Genomic DNA, 16083 nt, shown 5'->3' on the forward strand with positions numbered 1-16083 from the left:
CAGGGAGCCAGAAGGGCAGGACTGACCTTCCGCAGAGCAGCAAAGGCAGGGCCAAAGGTGGCTTTGACCTCCACACGGTCCCGGATCCAGGCCGGCAGCTTGGCCTGGATGGCCAGGGAGGCGTACCGTTGGTCCAGGAGCACTATGCTGGCAAAGTCCTTCTGGTGCCTGATGGCCCTGCCTGGACAGAATGGGGACGGGTCTTCCTACTATGCCCCTCCCATAGCTCAGCACTCAGGCTGGAGAGACGGCAGGTGAAACTGCTCCTTCCTGTCACCTCAGCCCGCAGCCACCCCTCCCGCCAGCAGCACCGCCCCAGGCCTACCTATGGACTGGTTGACAGCCTTCATGCACAGGTTCTCCACCAGCACCTTCCCGGGGCGGGCCTGGCCTGGGGCTCTGGACTGCAAAGGGCAGAGAGGACCCATCGGGGTTGATGCCTGCCTCCTGCGAGGGGTTCTCTGTGACAGCGACCGAGGCTCTGGGGCGAGACCAGTGGGCCTCGCGGGCACCAGTAGCCGATACAACAGGTGACGGTGCGGAAACACCCAGCAGTATGGAGGCACCGTCCATCCCTCTGGGGCAAACAGGCACACGTGTCGAGGGGTAGCCGCAGCTGTGGGAGGCACGGGGGTACTCACAAGCGTCTGGTCCAGGTAAGCCATCTTCTCCTGCAGCTCTGGAGACATGATGTTGGGGTAGGGCATGCCCACCATGACCACACACCTAGGACGGAGTCACACATGAGCCGGGGCACGTGGGCGGTTCCCAAGGCGCAGGACGAGGGGCCCGTCCTCACCCACCGTCACCAGCTTCCTTCAGCCTCTCCCTCCCCTCATCCCTGCCACCTGGAGCAAGTTATCTCATCAGCGCAGACGTCCAATCTAGACCAAGGAACCGAGTCCTGATCCAGTGAGGGCAGCCTGGTTTTCCAGCTGGCCCCAGAGGGCCCAATCCAGAGTTGGTGAGTCCAGGCCCCTCAAGGGTGTGGACCTGAGCCATCAGCCCAGGTGCAAAGTCAGAGCCCGAGGGGTGAGCAGTCACTGCTTACCGCCCAAGGTCGTCAGAGAAGTTGATGCCTTCACTCATCTTTCCCCCGACCACGGAGAGCAGCAGGGCGCCCGTCTCCGTGCCCCGGGCCTGGCCCTGGCCGCAGTGCTGCGGGAACACCAGCCCAGAGCTGCAGCGCCAGAGTGTGGGTGCCCCCTCCAGGGGCTCTGGGGACCCGCAGCCTCACCTTGATGCACCTGGAATACTCCAGCAGCACCTGCTCCACCTTATTTGCTCTCTTGGGCTCCTGAAATATCTGAAGGTAAACAGAGAACATCTCCCAGAAAAGGGTGTTGAGTCACTCTTGGCCCTGAAGTTTTTCAGAATGGGGACCGGAAAAGCCCACAGAGCCGGGGTCCTGAAGAGACCCCCACCAGCTGGTATCAGGACTGGAAGTAGGGATGAGACAGTAGGGGAAGCCCCCACACACGAGAAACCCCGGGAGGAACTCTGGGTGCCACCGTCCTCTCAGGGGGACATCCAGCTGAGTGCCGATCACTCACCTTTTTCCTGATGGTCAGGCGGGCCAGCAGGCCACTCTTCTCCCAGTGGGCGCAGACCTGGTGTTGGTACTCGTAGGAGGGGAAGAAGCAGACCACCCCTCCCGGCACCACGTTGCACAGGTTACAGAGAATGCGGCCCGTCTCGTCCATCTAGCGAGGGGAGACGAAAGCCAATCCTGCAGCCCCTCCCGGAAGGCTCAAAGCCACGGACCAAGACCACAGGTGGCGGCAATCAGGGCTGTGGGGTGCGGCCAGGTGGCGCCACCTGAGCGGGTCATCCACCCTCCCTACCACAGGCCCAGCTTATGCTTCTGTGACAAATAGGGCACAGAAAACTGCAGACAGGCCCCTAGAGCTGTGCCCAGCACCCCCATGCCTGGCCAGGTGGCACCCACAGGGCCACACGGCAAGAGAAGCAAGGTAGTGAGCAGCCTGCTCGTAGCTTGGATGAGGGTGGGGCGGCTCAGACCCTCCCTGGTGGACGTCCACACAGACACTGCTCAGCCTGTGCCAGCTGAGATGGGAGACCCGGAGCCTAAACACCCGGGACTGGCCAGAGCACCCCAGCCCTAAATCCATCTCCCACCCCCACGAAGGCCACAGGCGGGCAGGCTGGCTGAACTGACCATCTGAGGCAGCCCCCTCTTCTGATACGTGAAGTCCAGCGTCTGGTTGGAAGGCCCGCTGCAGATGACGAGGGGCAGGATGTGATCTGGAGGGATCACGTGACCTGGGCAAGACCCATTGAGGCTGAGTCCATGGAGAACGTCCCCCCGGCCCCCCACCCAGCCCTGTCTCCCAGACCCGGACCAGCAACTTACAGCACCCACCCTCCACCTGACTCCCACAGAGAACCAACTTGGGACGCCCAGGCCTCTGCGTGCAGACGGACGGACTCAGAGCCAGAAGCTCCTCCCTTACCCCCTCTCCGCCATGGCTTCAGCCCCTGGCTGATCACAGCACACGGCTGGACTGTGACAAGGGCCCCCGCCACCGGCCTGGGTCCTCACCACAGGAGAACTCCACCACGCGCTCCGCTTCCACCCCGGCACCGGCCAGCAGCTGCTCCCGGAAGTCGGACACCTGCAGACCAGAAGGCCAACACCGTCACCTTCCAGAGGGCTGGGCCGGGAGGGGGCAAGTGTGTGAGAACAGGAGGGAGAGGTCCAGGGAAAGCCTGGGAACAGATTCGCTGAAAGAAGACAAAACTAATGATACCCGGTGTTGGCAGCCTCATTCCAACCACCTGAGGGAACAGCAGGGGAAATCCAGCAACCTGGCACAGTGGGTCTCAGCCCTGGCTGTGCAACAGAATCACCATTTCGAAAAAATATATATACATGGTCAAGCCCAGCCCAAACTACTGAGTAAGAATCTGTAGTGAGAAGATGTACACATTTGTATTTTTTAAAGAGCTCCAGGTTTTTTCACCTATCAAACTGGCAAAAATCCCTGAATTTGAGTACTCTCTGGAGAAACAGGTATTCTTGTAGGCTGCTGGTGGGATACAGAGCAGAACAACTCCTGGTGAGGGGAATTTGATAGCACTTAACAAGTCAGACAATTTTTACTTTTTAACCCATAATCCCACATCCGGGCATCTCCTCTGAAGCACAGCTCCACAAACCAAACACATGCACGGGGATAGTTCCCATGAGGTTGTTTATAATAATCTGCACTTTGAGAGAGAGTCTGGCTGAAGGAGCGACCCTGCCTCCACCCAGCAGAGGACATGCAGCCCCAGGAGGGAGGCAGACCAGCCCGTGCATGAAGGCGGGCGTGCTGGGGTGGGCGGGGAAGTCAGGGCTGCATGTGCTACCTCTGAGGCAAGTAAGGATGGACAGGGGAAAATATCTGCTCATTTTTACAAAAAATAAAACTTACATATATATATATAGTTTATATATTTTATATATATAGTTGTTGCAGAGTGCTAAGCTGCTCAGTTGTGCCCAACTCTTTATGACCCCATGGACTGTAGCCCACCAGGCTCCTCTGTCCCTGGGATACTTCAGATAAGAATACTGGAGTGGGTTGCCATGCCCTCCCCCAGGGGGTCTTCCCGAACCAGGGATCGAACCTGCGTCTCTTGCATCTCCTGCATTGGCAGACAGGTTCTTTACCAGTGAGCCACCAGGAAAGGCCCCGTAATATAAATTCATCTTGGTCAAAAGGCTGAGGAGTGATAGCCACACACACAGTGAAACACTGGAGAGACAGACCAGGAGCTAACTAAAGGATTACTTATGGGAACAGGGAACGGAAGTTTGGAGAGGAACAGTAGGGAGATTGAACATGCGTTGTTACAGTTCTGACTTCTGAACCACGCAGATGCGGACATCTCTTAGAACATAAGAAAGTAAAAAGGCAAACTGTGAAACTGAAAACAAACCGAAACCAAGAAAGCCTGGCTACCTATCAAACTCAGAACACAACCGCACGGAGAAGAGCTGGCTCTCAAGTGACTTTCCACGCCTAGTGACCACACCTCCTTGGTGGGGCACTTCAAGGGCAAAGAATAAATGCAGATAAACGAGCTCAATCCGCAGTTTAGTGTTTGAGGGTTGGTGTAATTTTACAACTGTTCTAAGTATATTGTGGGACAAAGCAAAGAATTATGTTAATGTGCTGTAAGAAACCAAACTGCAGCTTAAGAGGCACTGTGTAAAGTCAAGTAAAATGACTGGTTTTGATACAGAAACATCACTGTGGATTCACAACTTCAGAAAACTATGTCCTAAGTCTGTCCACTGAAGAGCAATCATATATAATAACACAGTCACATAAGAGAATGAAGGGCAGCCAGAGTTGGGCAGGATAAATGCCAATTTGCTGAGAAGAAAAAACGTTAAGACGTTTTGCTGCTGAGTGAAAAAAGCAAATGACAATAGCAGTGTGTGGAGACACTATTTTTGTTTTCAAAATGTGTCTGTATATCTGTAACAATTACGTACGCAAATTCTGTAATATTGCTGTACACCAAAATCAGTTTTTTCCTGGTGGAATTACGATCTATTTTTGATTTCCTATTAGACTCCCCTAAAATGTGTATATTAAAACTTAAGTCTATAAGAGAGAGAGAGAGACGGTTGTATCTAGGGTGGGTACAAGGGAAAGGCACTGTATTCTGGGTCTGAAACTGCAGGATGGCTTTCTCTGGAGAAGAGGCTGCAGAAACATCTGGGTCTGCCTGACCCCAGACACTGGCCCAGAGACAGAATAGCAATGCCACCTGGTGGACACCGCTTGGCCAACTCAAGCTGCACCCCCACCCCACCCTCCTACCCTTCCAGCCCCGGCCCTATGGGCCAGGGATCCTTCCCCTCCCAATACCCAGGCGCGAGGCTGGGCCCCATCCTTACCGGCTGCATGGTGCCCCCCGCAATGACCACCGCTCGGCATTCCTTCACCACCTGGGCGAAGTGCACGGCTGGGTTCAGGAGCAGGAATTTGAGGCTGCTCTGGCTGAGGCTGCCTGCAGACAAAAAAAAAAAGACAGCCACGTGGAGAAGGGCGGGCAGGTGCAAGCCAACCAAAACCTCCATCTGTCTGAGACAAAGACAGTGTCCAGTCGGGTCCACGCAGGAGTCACAGAGATGCTGCTTTCTCTTTAAATGAGACCCACTTCATCCCCAGGACGACCCCAAGGGAGACGCACAATCGTCTTGCTTGCCACACGAGGGACTGAGCTTTGGGAAGAAACTGGTCCCAGTTACGCAGCTTGCAGGTGACGGGGCCACGACTCCAACGCAGCCCCCCGACCTTCACACCGGGCCACGCAGCTTCTCAGGTAACCTCGCCGAGGCCGGTCAGCAGCCCAGCACCTCCGCGTCCTCCTCCTCGCCCCCTCGACCACCGGCATGGGTCACAGGCAGCCGTTTCCATGTCCTAACCCAGCGAGGTATGAACACCAACTGGAGGTGAACCGGCTCCTCCCAGTTACCTTGGCGGCTCAGGATGACCCGGCCGTCCTGGTTGGCGGTGGTGAGAGCCTCGAGGAAGCCTTCGACGTGCATCAGCGGGGAAGTAGGCCGCGGCGACCGGTCCTCTCCGGCCTCCGCAGGGGCGGCAGGGGCTGCACAGAGCAGAGGAAGAGGGTCAGCGACTCCGGACAGAGACCACGTATGCGAGGAAGGCCACAGCCCAGGCTCCCCGTCCCCACTCACCCGCCGTCGCCCCGGGCTGCAGGCTCTGCAGGAAGTCCTGGAAGCCGGATAGTTTGGGCTGCTCCACGGAGGGCACCAGGACTGCCCCGTACCTCTCTGTGAAGCCAAGGAGCTGGGATGGGATGAAAGCAGCGGCCGTGAGGGGAGACGGATGGGCCTCCCTGCCCGCCCACGAGCTGCCCCCAGTGAACACGGGGGCAGGTGCCCTGGCGCTTCTGCAGGGCAGGAGTGAGGGGCACACAGGGCAGCCTCGGGCTGAGCAGAGGGTCGGGTACCTTTCTGCTGATCTTGCTCTTCTCACAGTAGCGCCGCACCTGCAAAAACACACCCAGCCAGAGGCGCCGTGAAAATGGCTACAGCTGGAGAAAGACCTTCCATACACCCGGGAGCGGGCCCACCGCCATCCCCCGGTGCCCGAAGCCTCCCGTGGCCACATCAGCCTCTAGCCTGGGGCCTCTCCTCTGCCACTGCCCCCATCACTGCAGAGAGGAGAAAGGGGGGACCTGGAAGCACCGGCTTATCACACACAGAGAAAAGCACGGCTGTCATCATAGTGACCCTTCACCCCAAGCTGACGATCCCTCTCCTCTGACACGAGCTGTGTGCAAGGATTAAGTTATCCCATAGACCCTCAGGCCTCTGAGCTGCTCAAGGACAAAAGGAACTCACTTTTGATTCCTTCCACAGTCTTCATGCAGAGTCCTGCCCACGGGTGGGGAGCAAAAAAGAAACCTGGGGGTGCTCAGCCCCGAAGGTGACGACCTACCTTGAACAGGTTGATGTTGTCGATCTCGCTCTGGAAGAGGAAGTCGTTGATGGTCTTCAGCTCTGTCCCTGAGAACAAACATGCGGGCCTGACATCCCCTCCGGGGACCACAGCCTGCATCCCGGAGGGAAGCTCACCAACAGCTGCCGCCTGCTCTTACCTGCCTGTGAGAGGCTCTGCGTGTTGGGATTTTGCTTAATGTTCCCTAAAAAAAGAGAATCAAACAGGTCAGGACAGTGGGCCCGGCCCCGTCTTCTCCCTCTACTCTGTAGTTATCGAGCAAGAACATTCCTGTCTGAAGGGGTCTTCTGCCCTTTACAGCACCCAAAGGACCCACAGGAGGTGGGCAGGATGTCCCAGGGGCCCGGAAGTGTTGCATGTGCAGCCCACGCCTGGCGATGTCACCCTTTGCAAGGAAAGGACAGGGACCCCCACACCCCATTCCTACAGGCGTGAGCAGGAGACTCCCAGGTTGCAGGGCAGAAACCAAGCGAAGATGCCGACCTGGGACATCCCCTGGAAACTCCCCCGCCCTTCTGCACTTCAGCTTCTATGGGTAAAGCGACTCAGTAAAGGGACGCTGGTGCACAGAGTAAGACAAAGGCGCGTGGGGCCAGGAGCCAGGGGCTCCAGTCCCTCTCGCTGGGCTCCCGAACCAGCGGCCGGCCACGCTGGGCTTCAGTTACTGCCCTGAGGGTGAGCACGCCTATGCCGCCCTCGTCGCGGGAGCACCGAGCCCCGAGTCCCAGCACCGTCAGGGTCATATACACGTTTATAGCACAACATGTGATGGGTACTGCCACCCGAGGAGAGGGCCTGGCCAAGTAAAAAGGACTCAGGACAGAGGCATACACATCCAAGTTCTAAAAAAGATCTAAGCAGGGACAGATGAGGATTCCTAAATCAATGGCCCAGACAATGCCTGCGAACGGAACCCCGGGGGTGCTGACTGGCATCTGCGGACCAGGCTCCGGCAGGCTCGGGTGGGGGGGCGGGGAGGCTCCTCACCGCCCAGCACAGCCACGAACTTCTCCAGCAGGTACAGGAGCTGCTTGATGTACATCAGGTTCTTGGCCTTCAGGCGCTTCCTGGGAGGGGGGAAGCCCGAGCACGTCAGTGGGAGGGATCCCAACTCCCCTCCTGGTCTGAGCTGAGGCCTTCCCACCTACCGCCTTCCCAAATGGGGCACGGGCTGCAGCCAGCTCTCCCAGAAGACAGGCTGGCCGGGGCCCAAGGCCTCCACGGCCTAGTGGGATGTAAGCCCAACGAACCAGGAGGTGAAGGGCATGCCAGCCCACCGCTCTGAGCCCGGGCCAGAGACACCCCACGATGCCTCCTCTTGCAGGTGGGCTTTGGGGCACCAAGGCTAAGCGGGGCCTTCCCAACCCCCCAGGAGGCAGCATCTCACCCGTATCGTTCCGTGTACTGGAGCAGCTGGTTGTGGGCCTGGCAGAGCTGGGGGAGAAAACAGCATGGGTGAGAGGGCAGAGCAGGCCTGGGCGAGCCCCCCTGCGTGATGCCAGTGACCCCTGGATGCCTGACTGTGCCAGCCCAGGACACTCGGGGGCAGTCAAAATGCAGGGGGAGCTGGGGCAGACCAAGGTGTGGGTTTTCAAGGCCCTTCAGCTGGTGGGGCCAAGAGACAGGGGGAGGCAGACTACTGCTGGGGCGTCCAGTGAGGGTCGGGGAAAAGGCCAGACAGTGATGCTCGCACGTAACAAACATCTCTGCTAGTGTCTCCTGGGACAGGAGGGACACGCCATCTGCTGAGAGAGACGGTTCAAGGCGACCCTCACACCCTGGTCTGTCAAGGGGAGCGTCATGTGGGCTTAAGGATCAGGAGCCAGTGGTCAAATCCACTGAACTGAAAGTCGCTCAGTCGTGTCCGACTCTTTGTGACCCTATAGACTGTAGCCCAGCACGCTCCTCTGTCCATACGGATTCTCCAGGCACGAATACTGGAGTGGGTACCTACATATTCCCTTCTCCAGGGGATCTTTCCAATCCACGGATCAAACCCAGGTCTCCCATGTTGCAGGCGGATTCTTTACTGTCTGAGCCACCACAGAAGCCCTCAAGAGACAGCGCTTAACCTCCTTTAGACTCTGAGCTCTCAGCATCAATAGGATTAGCCTGATGCAGAGTCAGGGGTCCCCCCCGCAACGTGGTGCAGGGCACATAACAAGCAATGAGCAAACAGCGGCTGTCAACCGTCTCCAGCATCCCTCACAGCAGTGTCAACTGTAACACCCAGCTGCACAATCACCCCTGCTTCTCACACCCTGCCACTCTGACCTGGAGGCCTCGGGTCACAGCCCAGGGAGGACCATGCAGAGTGCCCGCTGCCAGGCTGGGCCCAGTCCTAAATCCTGCTGTTTGGGGGGGGATGGCGGGGGGTCCCAGCCTCAGCTCAGCACACGCCCTGGCCCGGGAAGACAGAGGCCCACCTACCTGGGAACCTCTGACCTCCACGCTGTGGATGCTGGTGATGGTGTCGATGAGGTTGTGGGCCTCGTCGATGACCACCACCTGGCCCTGCAGCCGGATCCCCGCCGCCTGGCGGGTGGGCGCGTGCAGCAGCATCTGATAGGGGAGCACCACCAGCTGGAGGGGGAGAGAGGGCCTGAGGGGGCGGGACCCCCTCTCTCCCCGAGAGGGGTTGGCCCAGCCACCCTGCAGCCCAAGTGTGCACTGGTTCCACTTCCTGCCCAGAACACGTGCAGGGACACAGCAGAGAGACCGCCAGAGCAGCGCACTGTGCTCTGAGCACGAAGCCCTGCCCGGAAAGCCTGTGTGGACCAAACGGGAAACCGATAAAATTGGAGTCCACTGGACCACTGGCAGACATGGGGAGGGAGCTGGGACCCTGGCTGCAGAGCCCCTTCTGTGCTCCCAAGACAGCCCTGGGTTCTAGTCCTGGAGCCATGCAACTCTGGGAAAGTCAACCTCTCAGCCTTGGTTTCCTTATCTGCAAAGTGGGCTCGATACACTCACATAAAACCACCACCGCCCGACCCCCGGTCTTCACCTGGGCTGCGGGAATGGCGAACCGGCCCCCGTAGTAGGGACAGGCCCGAGCCTCCTCGCCCAGGGCCACTAACTGCTCGACGTCCTTCACCCCTGCCAGGACCTCGTCCCGGAGGAGCTGCAGCCGCTCATGGCTGTAGAAGGGGCAGGTGGCCCTCGGCTCCTGCCTCCGCCTCCTCCTCCTGGGCTCCTCTTCCTCAGTGATGCTCTTCTTCTCTGAGGGGCACGGGGGCAAAGGCAGAAAGCCACAGCTGCCCTGGGGCCAGGACTGGTTCTGTACCATCCAGACCCGTTCCCACAGGGCGGGACCTTCCAGAGCTGCTGCTTATGGTCTCATTGAAACATCCCAGCATCTTACTGTCTTTCTAGCAAAGGCCTACAAAACCATCTCTCAGCCAGGGTTTTGGGCTAGATCTGGACCAAAAAGCAGACAGGCCCCTTTTCCCCATGTGAGGCTCTTTAGAAAGGAAGCCGGGTACCTTACCCTCATTCCCACCATTTCCCACGTCCTTGGAGCCACTCCCCCCCACCATTCCTAGCACCGCCCTGGGCCGCACGAGAGTCCCAGAGGCCTGGGCCACTGGCAGCTACCATGCTTGCTTCTCTGCATCTCCACACAGCGGTCATTGATCAGTTGCACCGAACCCAGCTTCCTCACGTCCCCATTAACACACAGGTTCTGTAAGACCGAGGAGAGGGCAAGAGAAGCGGGGCTGCCTCAGCAACACAGAGAGAGCCCCCTGGCCTGCCCGCCCTCCTGCTTCCTTCCAGGGACCAGCACGGCCCGTCCTGCCCTGCGCCCCGCCTCAGCCCCACGGTGGTCCTGGCCTTCTGGGATGGAAACCAGCGGGATGGCACCAGGCTCTCACCTGCCGAGAGCCCAGGGAGACCAGCCGGGTGTCCTGGCCGAAGGGGCTCTTCTGCACTTCGTGCACGAACTGGGCCAGCTGGGAGTGCGTCCGGCTGCAGTAGTAAATCTGCCGGGGGAGGTGGGGGTCGGGGGAGACCATCACCCCAAACACTCTGCACAGGGAGGAGGGCCGGGGCCCAAGAGGCCAAGGGAATGGGGAGGGCGGCCAGGACTCAGACCTAAAGAAGGAGACCACCCCTCACCCCCCCACCCCCGGCAGACCCCAGGTGACCCCTGCCCCGGGTCACACTCGGCTTCTGCTCCGGCCACACTGGGGAGCTCGGTCATGTCAGGAGAGGGAGTGTCCCCTCAGTGGTAACTCAGACACCAGAAGGACTCTGAGAGTCAGAGGTATGGGGGTGGGAGTGAAGGTCCACACACACCTCCCAGGGCTCAGGGGCTGGGGGCTGGGTGGGGATAAAGCAGGAGGAGGCTGAGCTCAGTTCTCTCTGTGTGCCCCTCTGAGAACCAGGAGAGGGAAAGGAGAGGGGGGGATATCTAATGTCAACAGAGAAAACCAAAAGTCTTCAGTGCAGGAAGCCGGAGCAGCGTCAGAACTACACAGGCCTCCCAGCCCCCAGGCAAATGCACACTCAGACCAAGGACAGGGACCTGCCACCGCCCACCAACCCCTGGAGACCAGGGGCAGAGCATTCACCCCTCATCCACCTCCCATCAACCCCATGGAGACCTGGGCCCTTGGCCCAGAGGCTGCCCTTCAACGCCCTGGGGCGCAGGCATCTCCCAGGGGCCCTGCCTGGCAAGCACCCGGAAACTTGGGGGCTGGAGACATGGAGACGAAGCTCCTGCCTCATCTGCAGACCCGGGTGGCTCACCTGGGACCCAGGACCCTGTGTCTCACCTTCGTTACGTGTTCTTCATCCAGGTCATCCTCATCCACGTCCACTCTGAGAGGAAAAAACACACACACGGAGAAAGTCTTCTCAGACTTTGGTTTTTGTTTTAATCCACCCAGAATTCAATTTTTTTTAAAGGCATTAGTGTGCATTGCCTGAGGCTCTCAGAGAGGAGTTATCAACAGGGCCGGCCTCCTGGTCTGTGGAGGGCTGTTCGGGCAGCTCTGGGATTTAAACCATAGGCCACCCAGGACAAAGTCAGCATGACCTCCGTGAGGGGCTGGATGTGGGAGGAGGCAAAACACATCCTGTGGGTCAGAACCAGCGGGGCGTGTCCTCAGAGGCTGGCATCTCAGGACGCAGGGCATCGAAGCCACAGAAGTTAAGCTGCAGGATCAGGTGCCTGGCTGGACCCTGAGGTGCACTTTCTGCTTGAATATTGACAAACTGCACTCGAGTTCTTTATCGTGTCCCCCAGGGGTCCCCGGGCAAGGAGCAGGAGAGCAGGCCAGCAATCCGGGGATGGGGGGGCAGGGGGAAGGGCCGTGGGGCACTAGCTGCTCCTGTCTCCCCAGAGCAGGATGGGGTGTGGAGAGCAGCCTGGCACCTTAGCCCTGGGCGGGGTCACAAGTGTCAGTTCTTGTCCAGGTGCTGAAACCTGTGGCTCAGGGCAGGCCTTTGAGCACCAACACGGAAAAGCCCCAGGGCCAGGTGGCTTCACCGGTCAATTCCACCAAATAAAGAAATAATGCCAATCATTCTCAAACGCTTCCCAAAAAACTGAAGAGGAGGGATCAGTCCGAAACTCATTTCATGAGGCCAGTGTCACTCTGATACCAAAGTCGATAATGACACAGAGGAGAAGAGAATTGCTGGCCAAGATCCCCACTGAATACAGACACAGAAATCCTCAACCAAAACACCAGCAAACCAGCATGTTAATGCATCATGCTTCATGATCAAGTAGGATTTATCCCTAGGATGCAAGGATGTGTCAATATAAGTAAATCAATAAATGTCATAAATCACTTAGTGGAATGAAAGAAAAAAAATTATATGATCATCTCAATAGGTGTAAGAAAAGCATTTGACAAAAGTCAACATCTGGGGCTTCCCTGGTGGCTCAGTGGTAAAGAATCCACCTGCCAATGCAGGAGACACAGGTTTGATTCCTGATCTGGGAAGACCCCACATGCCATGGAGCAACCAAGCCTGTGCACCACGACTGCAAAGCCTGTGCTCTAGAGCCCAGGAGCAGCAACTATGGAAGCCCACACACCCTAGAGCCCATGCTCCGCAACCAGAGAAGCCACGGCAATGAGAAGCCCAAGCACTGCAACTACAGAAAAACCCACACAGCAATGAAGATCCGGCACTGCCAAAAATAAATAAATAAAATTTCTGTTTAAAAAAGAAAAAAGCTAACAGCTCTAAAAAAGTAATCAATGTCCTCTCATGATAGAAATTCTCAACAAACTGAAGAGAAGCCTACCTTAACACAATGAAGGCCATTTGTGACAAGCCGGCAGGTCCCATCACACTCAGTGGTAAAGGCTTTTCCTCTAAGATCAGACCCAAGGGGGCCCACGCTCACCACTCCTGCTCAGCACAGTACTGGAAATCCTAGCCAGAGCAATCAGGCAAGAAAAAGAAATGAAAGGCATCCAATTTGGAAAGGAAGAATTGCATTCTCTGTTTGCAGATGACATGATTTTACATGTAGAAAACCATGAAGACGTGACTCCAAAACTGTTAGAACTAATACACAAGTTCAGTAAAGCAGAAGGTGGCAGAGGACGAGTTGGTTAGACAGCATCACCGACTCAATGGACATGAATCTGAGCAAACTCCGGGAGACAGTGGAGGACAGAGGAGCCCCGATGGCTACAGTCCATGAGGTCGCAAAGACTCGGACACTACTTAATGACTGAAAAACAACAACTGGCATAAAAGCAGATGCACAGGCCGACAGAACAGAACTGAGAGCCCAGAAATCAACCCTTGTGTATACAGTCAACTGATCTGAAAAGGGGGCCAAGAATACCCAATGGAGAAGAGACAGTGTCTTCAACAAACGGTACTGGGAAAACTAGACATTCACAAGAACAAGAATGACATTAGACACCTATCTCATACCACTCATAAATTAACTCAAACTTGATTAAAGACTTAAAATGTAACTCCTGAAACCACAAAACTCCTAGAAGAAAACACGGAACAAGCTCCTTAACGCTGGTGTTGACAATGACTTTTTGGAATATACGAGAAGTATAAGCAACAAAGCAAAGATAAACAAGAGGGACTACTTCAAACTAAAAAGTTTCCGGACAAAAGAAAAAAAAAATCAACAAAATGAAAAGTCAACCTATGGAATGGGAGAAAATATTTGAAAACCATCCATCTGATAAGAGGTTAATTTCCAAAATATATTAGGAACTCCTACAACTCAATAGCAAAAAACCAAATAAAAAACCCATATAATCCAATTTAAAAATGGGCAGGGAAACTGAATGAACATTATTCCAAGTGAAGTAGCTCAGTCGTGTCCAACTCTTTGCAACCCCGTGGACTGTAGCCTACCAGGCTCCTCCCTCCATGGGATTCTCCAGGCAAGAATATTGGAGTGGGTTGCCATTTCCTTCTCCAGGGGATCTTCCCAACCCAGGGATAAAACCTGGGTCTCCCGCATTGCAGGCAGACACTTTAACCTCTGAGCCACCAGGGAAGCCCAAAGCAACATACAAATAGCCAACAGGTACATGAAAAGGTCAAATCCCTTACCATTATACAGCAGAAGTGATAAAGAGATTCAAGGGATTAGATCTGATAGACAGAGTGCCTGAAGAACTATGGACGGAGGTTCACAGCATTATACAGGAGGCCGTGATCAAAACCATTCCCAAGAAAAAGAAATGCAAAAAGGCAAAATGGTTGTCTGAGGAGGCCTTACAAATAGCTGAGGAAAGAAGAGAAGTGAAAGGCAAAGGAGAAAAGGAAAGACATACCCATCTGATGTAGAGTTCCAAAGAATATCAAGGAGAGATAAGAAAGCCTTCCTCAGTGATCAGTGCAAAGAAACAGAGGAAAACAATAGAGTGGGAAAGACCAGAGATCTCTTCAAGAAAATTAGAGATACCAAGGGAACATTTCATGCAAAGATGGGCACAATAAAGGACAGAAATGGTATGGATCTAACAGAGGAAGAAGATATTAAGAGATGGCAAGAATACACAGAAGAACTATACAAAAAAGATCTTAATGACCCAGATAACCACAATGGTATGATCACTCACCTAGAGACAGACATCCTGGAATGGGAAAGTCAAGTGGGCCTTAAGAAGCATCACTATGAAGAAAGCTAGTGAAAGGGCTGGAATTCCAGTTGAGCTATTTCAAATCCTGAAAGTTGACCCTATGAAAGTGCTGCCAGCAAATCTGGAAAACTCAGCAGTGGCCACAGGACTGGAAAAAGTCAGTTTTCATTCCAATCCCAAAGAAAGGCAATGCCAAAGAATGTTCAAACTACTGCACAATTGCACTCATCTCACACACTAGCAAAGTAATGCTCAAAATTCTCCAAGTCAGGCTTCAACAATATGTGAACCATGAACTTCCAGATGTTCAAGCTGGATTTAGAAAAGGCAGAGGAACCAGAGATCAAATTGCCAATATCCACTGGATCACAGAAAAAGCAAGAGAGTTCCAGAAAAACATCTACTTCTGCTTTATTGACTATGCCAAAACTTTTGACTGTGTGGATCACAACAAACTGTGGAAAATTCTTTAAGAGATGGAAATACCAGACCACCTTCCCTGTCTCCTGAGAAATCTGTATGCAAGTCAAAAAGCAACAGTTAGAACCAGACATGGAACAAGGGACTGGTTCTAAACTGAGAAAGGAGTATGTCAAGGCTGTATATTTGTCACCCTGCTTATTTAACTTCTATGTAGAGTACATCATGCGACATGCTGGACTGGATGAAACACAGGCTGGAATCAAGACTGCAGGGAGAAATATCAATAACCTCAGATATGAAGATGACACCGCCCTTATGACAGAAAGCGAAGAAGAACTAAAAAGCCTCTTGATGAAAGTGAAAGAGGAGAGTGAAAAAGCTGGCTTAAAGCTCAACATTAAAAAAACTAAGATCATGGCATCCAGTCCCATCCATCCAGTCAGTTGCTCAGTCGTGTCATTGCAACCCCATGGACTTCAGCACACCAGGCTTCCCTGTCCATCGCCAACTCCCAGAGCTCACTCAAACTCATGTTGCTCAAGTCAGTGATGCCATCCAACCATCTCATCCTCTGTCGTTCCCTTCTCCTCCCGCCTTCAATCTTTCCCAGCATCAGGGTCTTTTCCAGTGAATCAGTTCTTCACATCAGGTGGCCAAAGTATTGGAACTTCAGCTTCAGCATCAGTCCTTCCAACAAATATTCAGCATCAGTCCTTTCCTTTAGGATGAACTGGTTGGATCTCCTTGCAGTCCAAGGGACGCTCAAGAGTATTCTCTAATACCACAGTTCAAAAGCATCAATTCTTCGGCGCTCAGCTTTCTTTACAGTCCAACTCTCACATCCACACATGACTATGGAAAAACCACAGCTTTGACTAGACAGACCTTTGTCAGCAAAAGTCTCTGCTTTTTAAAATCCTGTCTATCTGGAGAAGGCAATGGCAACCCACTCCAGTACTCTTGCCTGGAAAATCCTATGGACGGAGGAGCCTGGTAGGCTACAATCGCAAAGAGTCTGACACGACAGAGCGACTTCACTTTCACTTGTGTCTTGATGTTGGGAGTGT

The 16083-nt window shown here is 54.8% G+C and overlaps 1 protein-coding gene across 3 annotated transcripts in view; it reads right to left on the reverse strand.

Moving 5' to 3' along the window:
• Positions 1 to 16083, reverse strand: part of DDX11 (DEAD/H-box helicase 11) — a 30776-nt gene that overhangs the window by 957 nt on the left and 13736 nt on the right. For 2 of the 3 annotated variants that reach the window (XM_043881623.1, XM_043881622.1), the window contains exons 6-26: positions 11285 to 11330; positions 10382 to 10489; positions 10104 to 10191; positions 9514 to 9728; positions 8937 to 9089; positions 7894 to 7940; positions 7494 to 7573; positions 6646 to 6690; positions 6486 to 6553; positions 5995 to 6033; positions 5720 to 5831; positions 5497 to 5628; positions 4916 to 5028; positions 2564 to 2636; positions 2180 to 2283; positions 1554 to 1703; positions 1238 to 1306; positions 1052 to 1158; positions 642 to 726; positions 326 to 404; positions 27 to 181 (exon numbers count right to left, since the gene is read on the reverse strand). In XM_043881623.1, the coding sequence (XP_043737558.1) occupies positions 27 to 181; positions 326 to 404; positions 642 to 726; positions 1052 to 1158; positions 1238 to 1306; positions 1554 to 1703; positions 2180 to 2283; positions 2564 to 2636; positions 4916 to 5028; positions 5497 to 5628; positions 5720 to 5831; positions 5995 to 6033; positions 6486 to 6553; positions 6646 to 6690; positions 7494 to 7573; positions 7894 to 7940; positions 8937 to 9089; positions 9514 to 9728; positions 10104 to 10191; positions 10382 to 10489; positions 11285 to 11330 (2068 nt within the window). Of the gene's footprint in view, positions 1 to 26; positions 182 to 325; positions 405 to 641; positions 727 to 1051; positions 1159 to 1237; positions 1307 to 1553; positions 1704 to 2175; positions 2284 to 2474; positions 2637 to 4915; positions 5029 to 5496; positions 5629 to 5719; positions 5832 to 5994; positions 6034 to 6485; positions 6554 to 6645; positions 6691 to 7493; positions 7574 to 7893; positions 7941 to 8936; positions 9090 to 9513; positions 9729 to 10103; positions 10192 to 10381; positions 10490 to 11284; positions 11331 to 16083 lie in introns of those variants that run through there. The other variant, XM_043881624.1, reaches the window with a different exon arrangement.

Source organism: Cervus elaphus, chromosome 22, assembly GCF_910594005.1.
Source record: "Cervus elaphus chromosome 22, mCerEla1.1, whole genome shotgun sequence".
In the NCBI taxonomy this organism is placed as follows: Eukaryota; Metazoa; Chordata; class Mammalia; order Artiodactyla; family Cervidae; genus Cervus; species Cervus elaphus.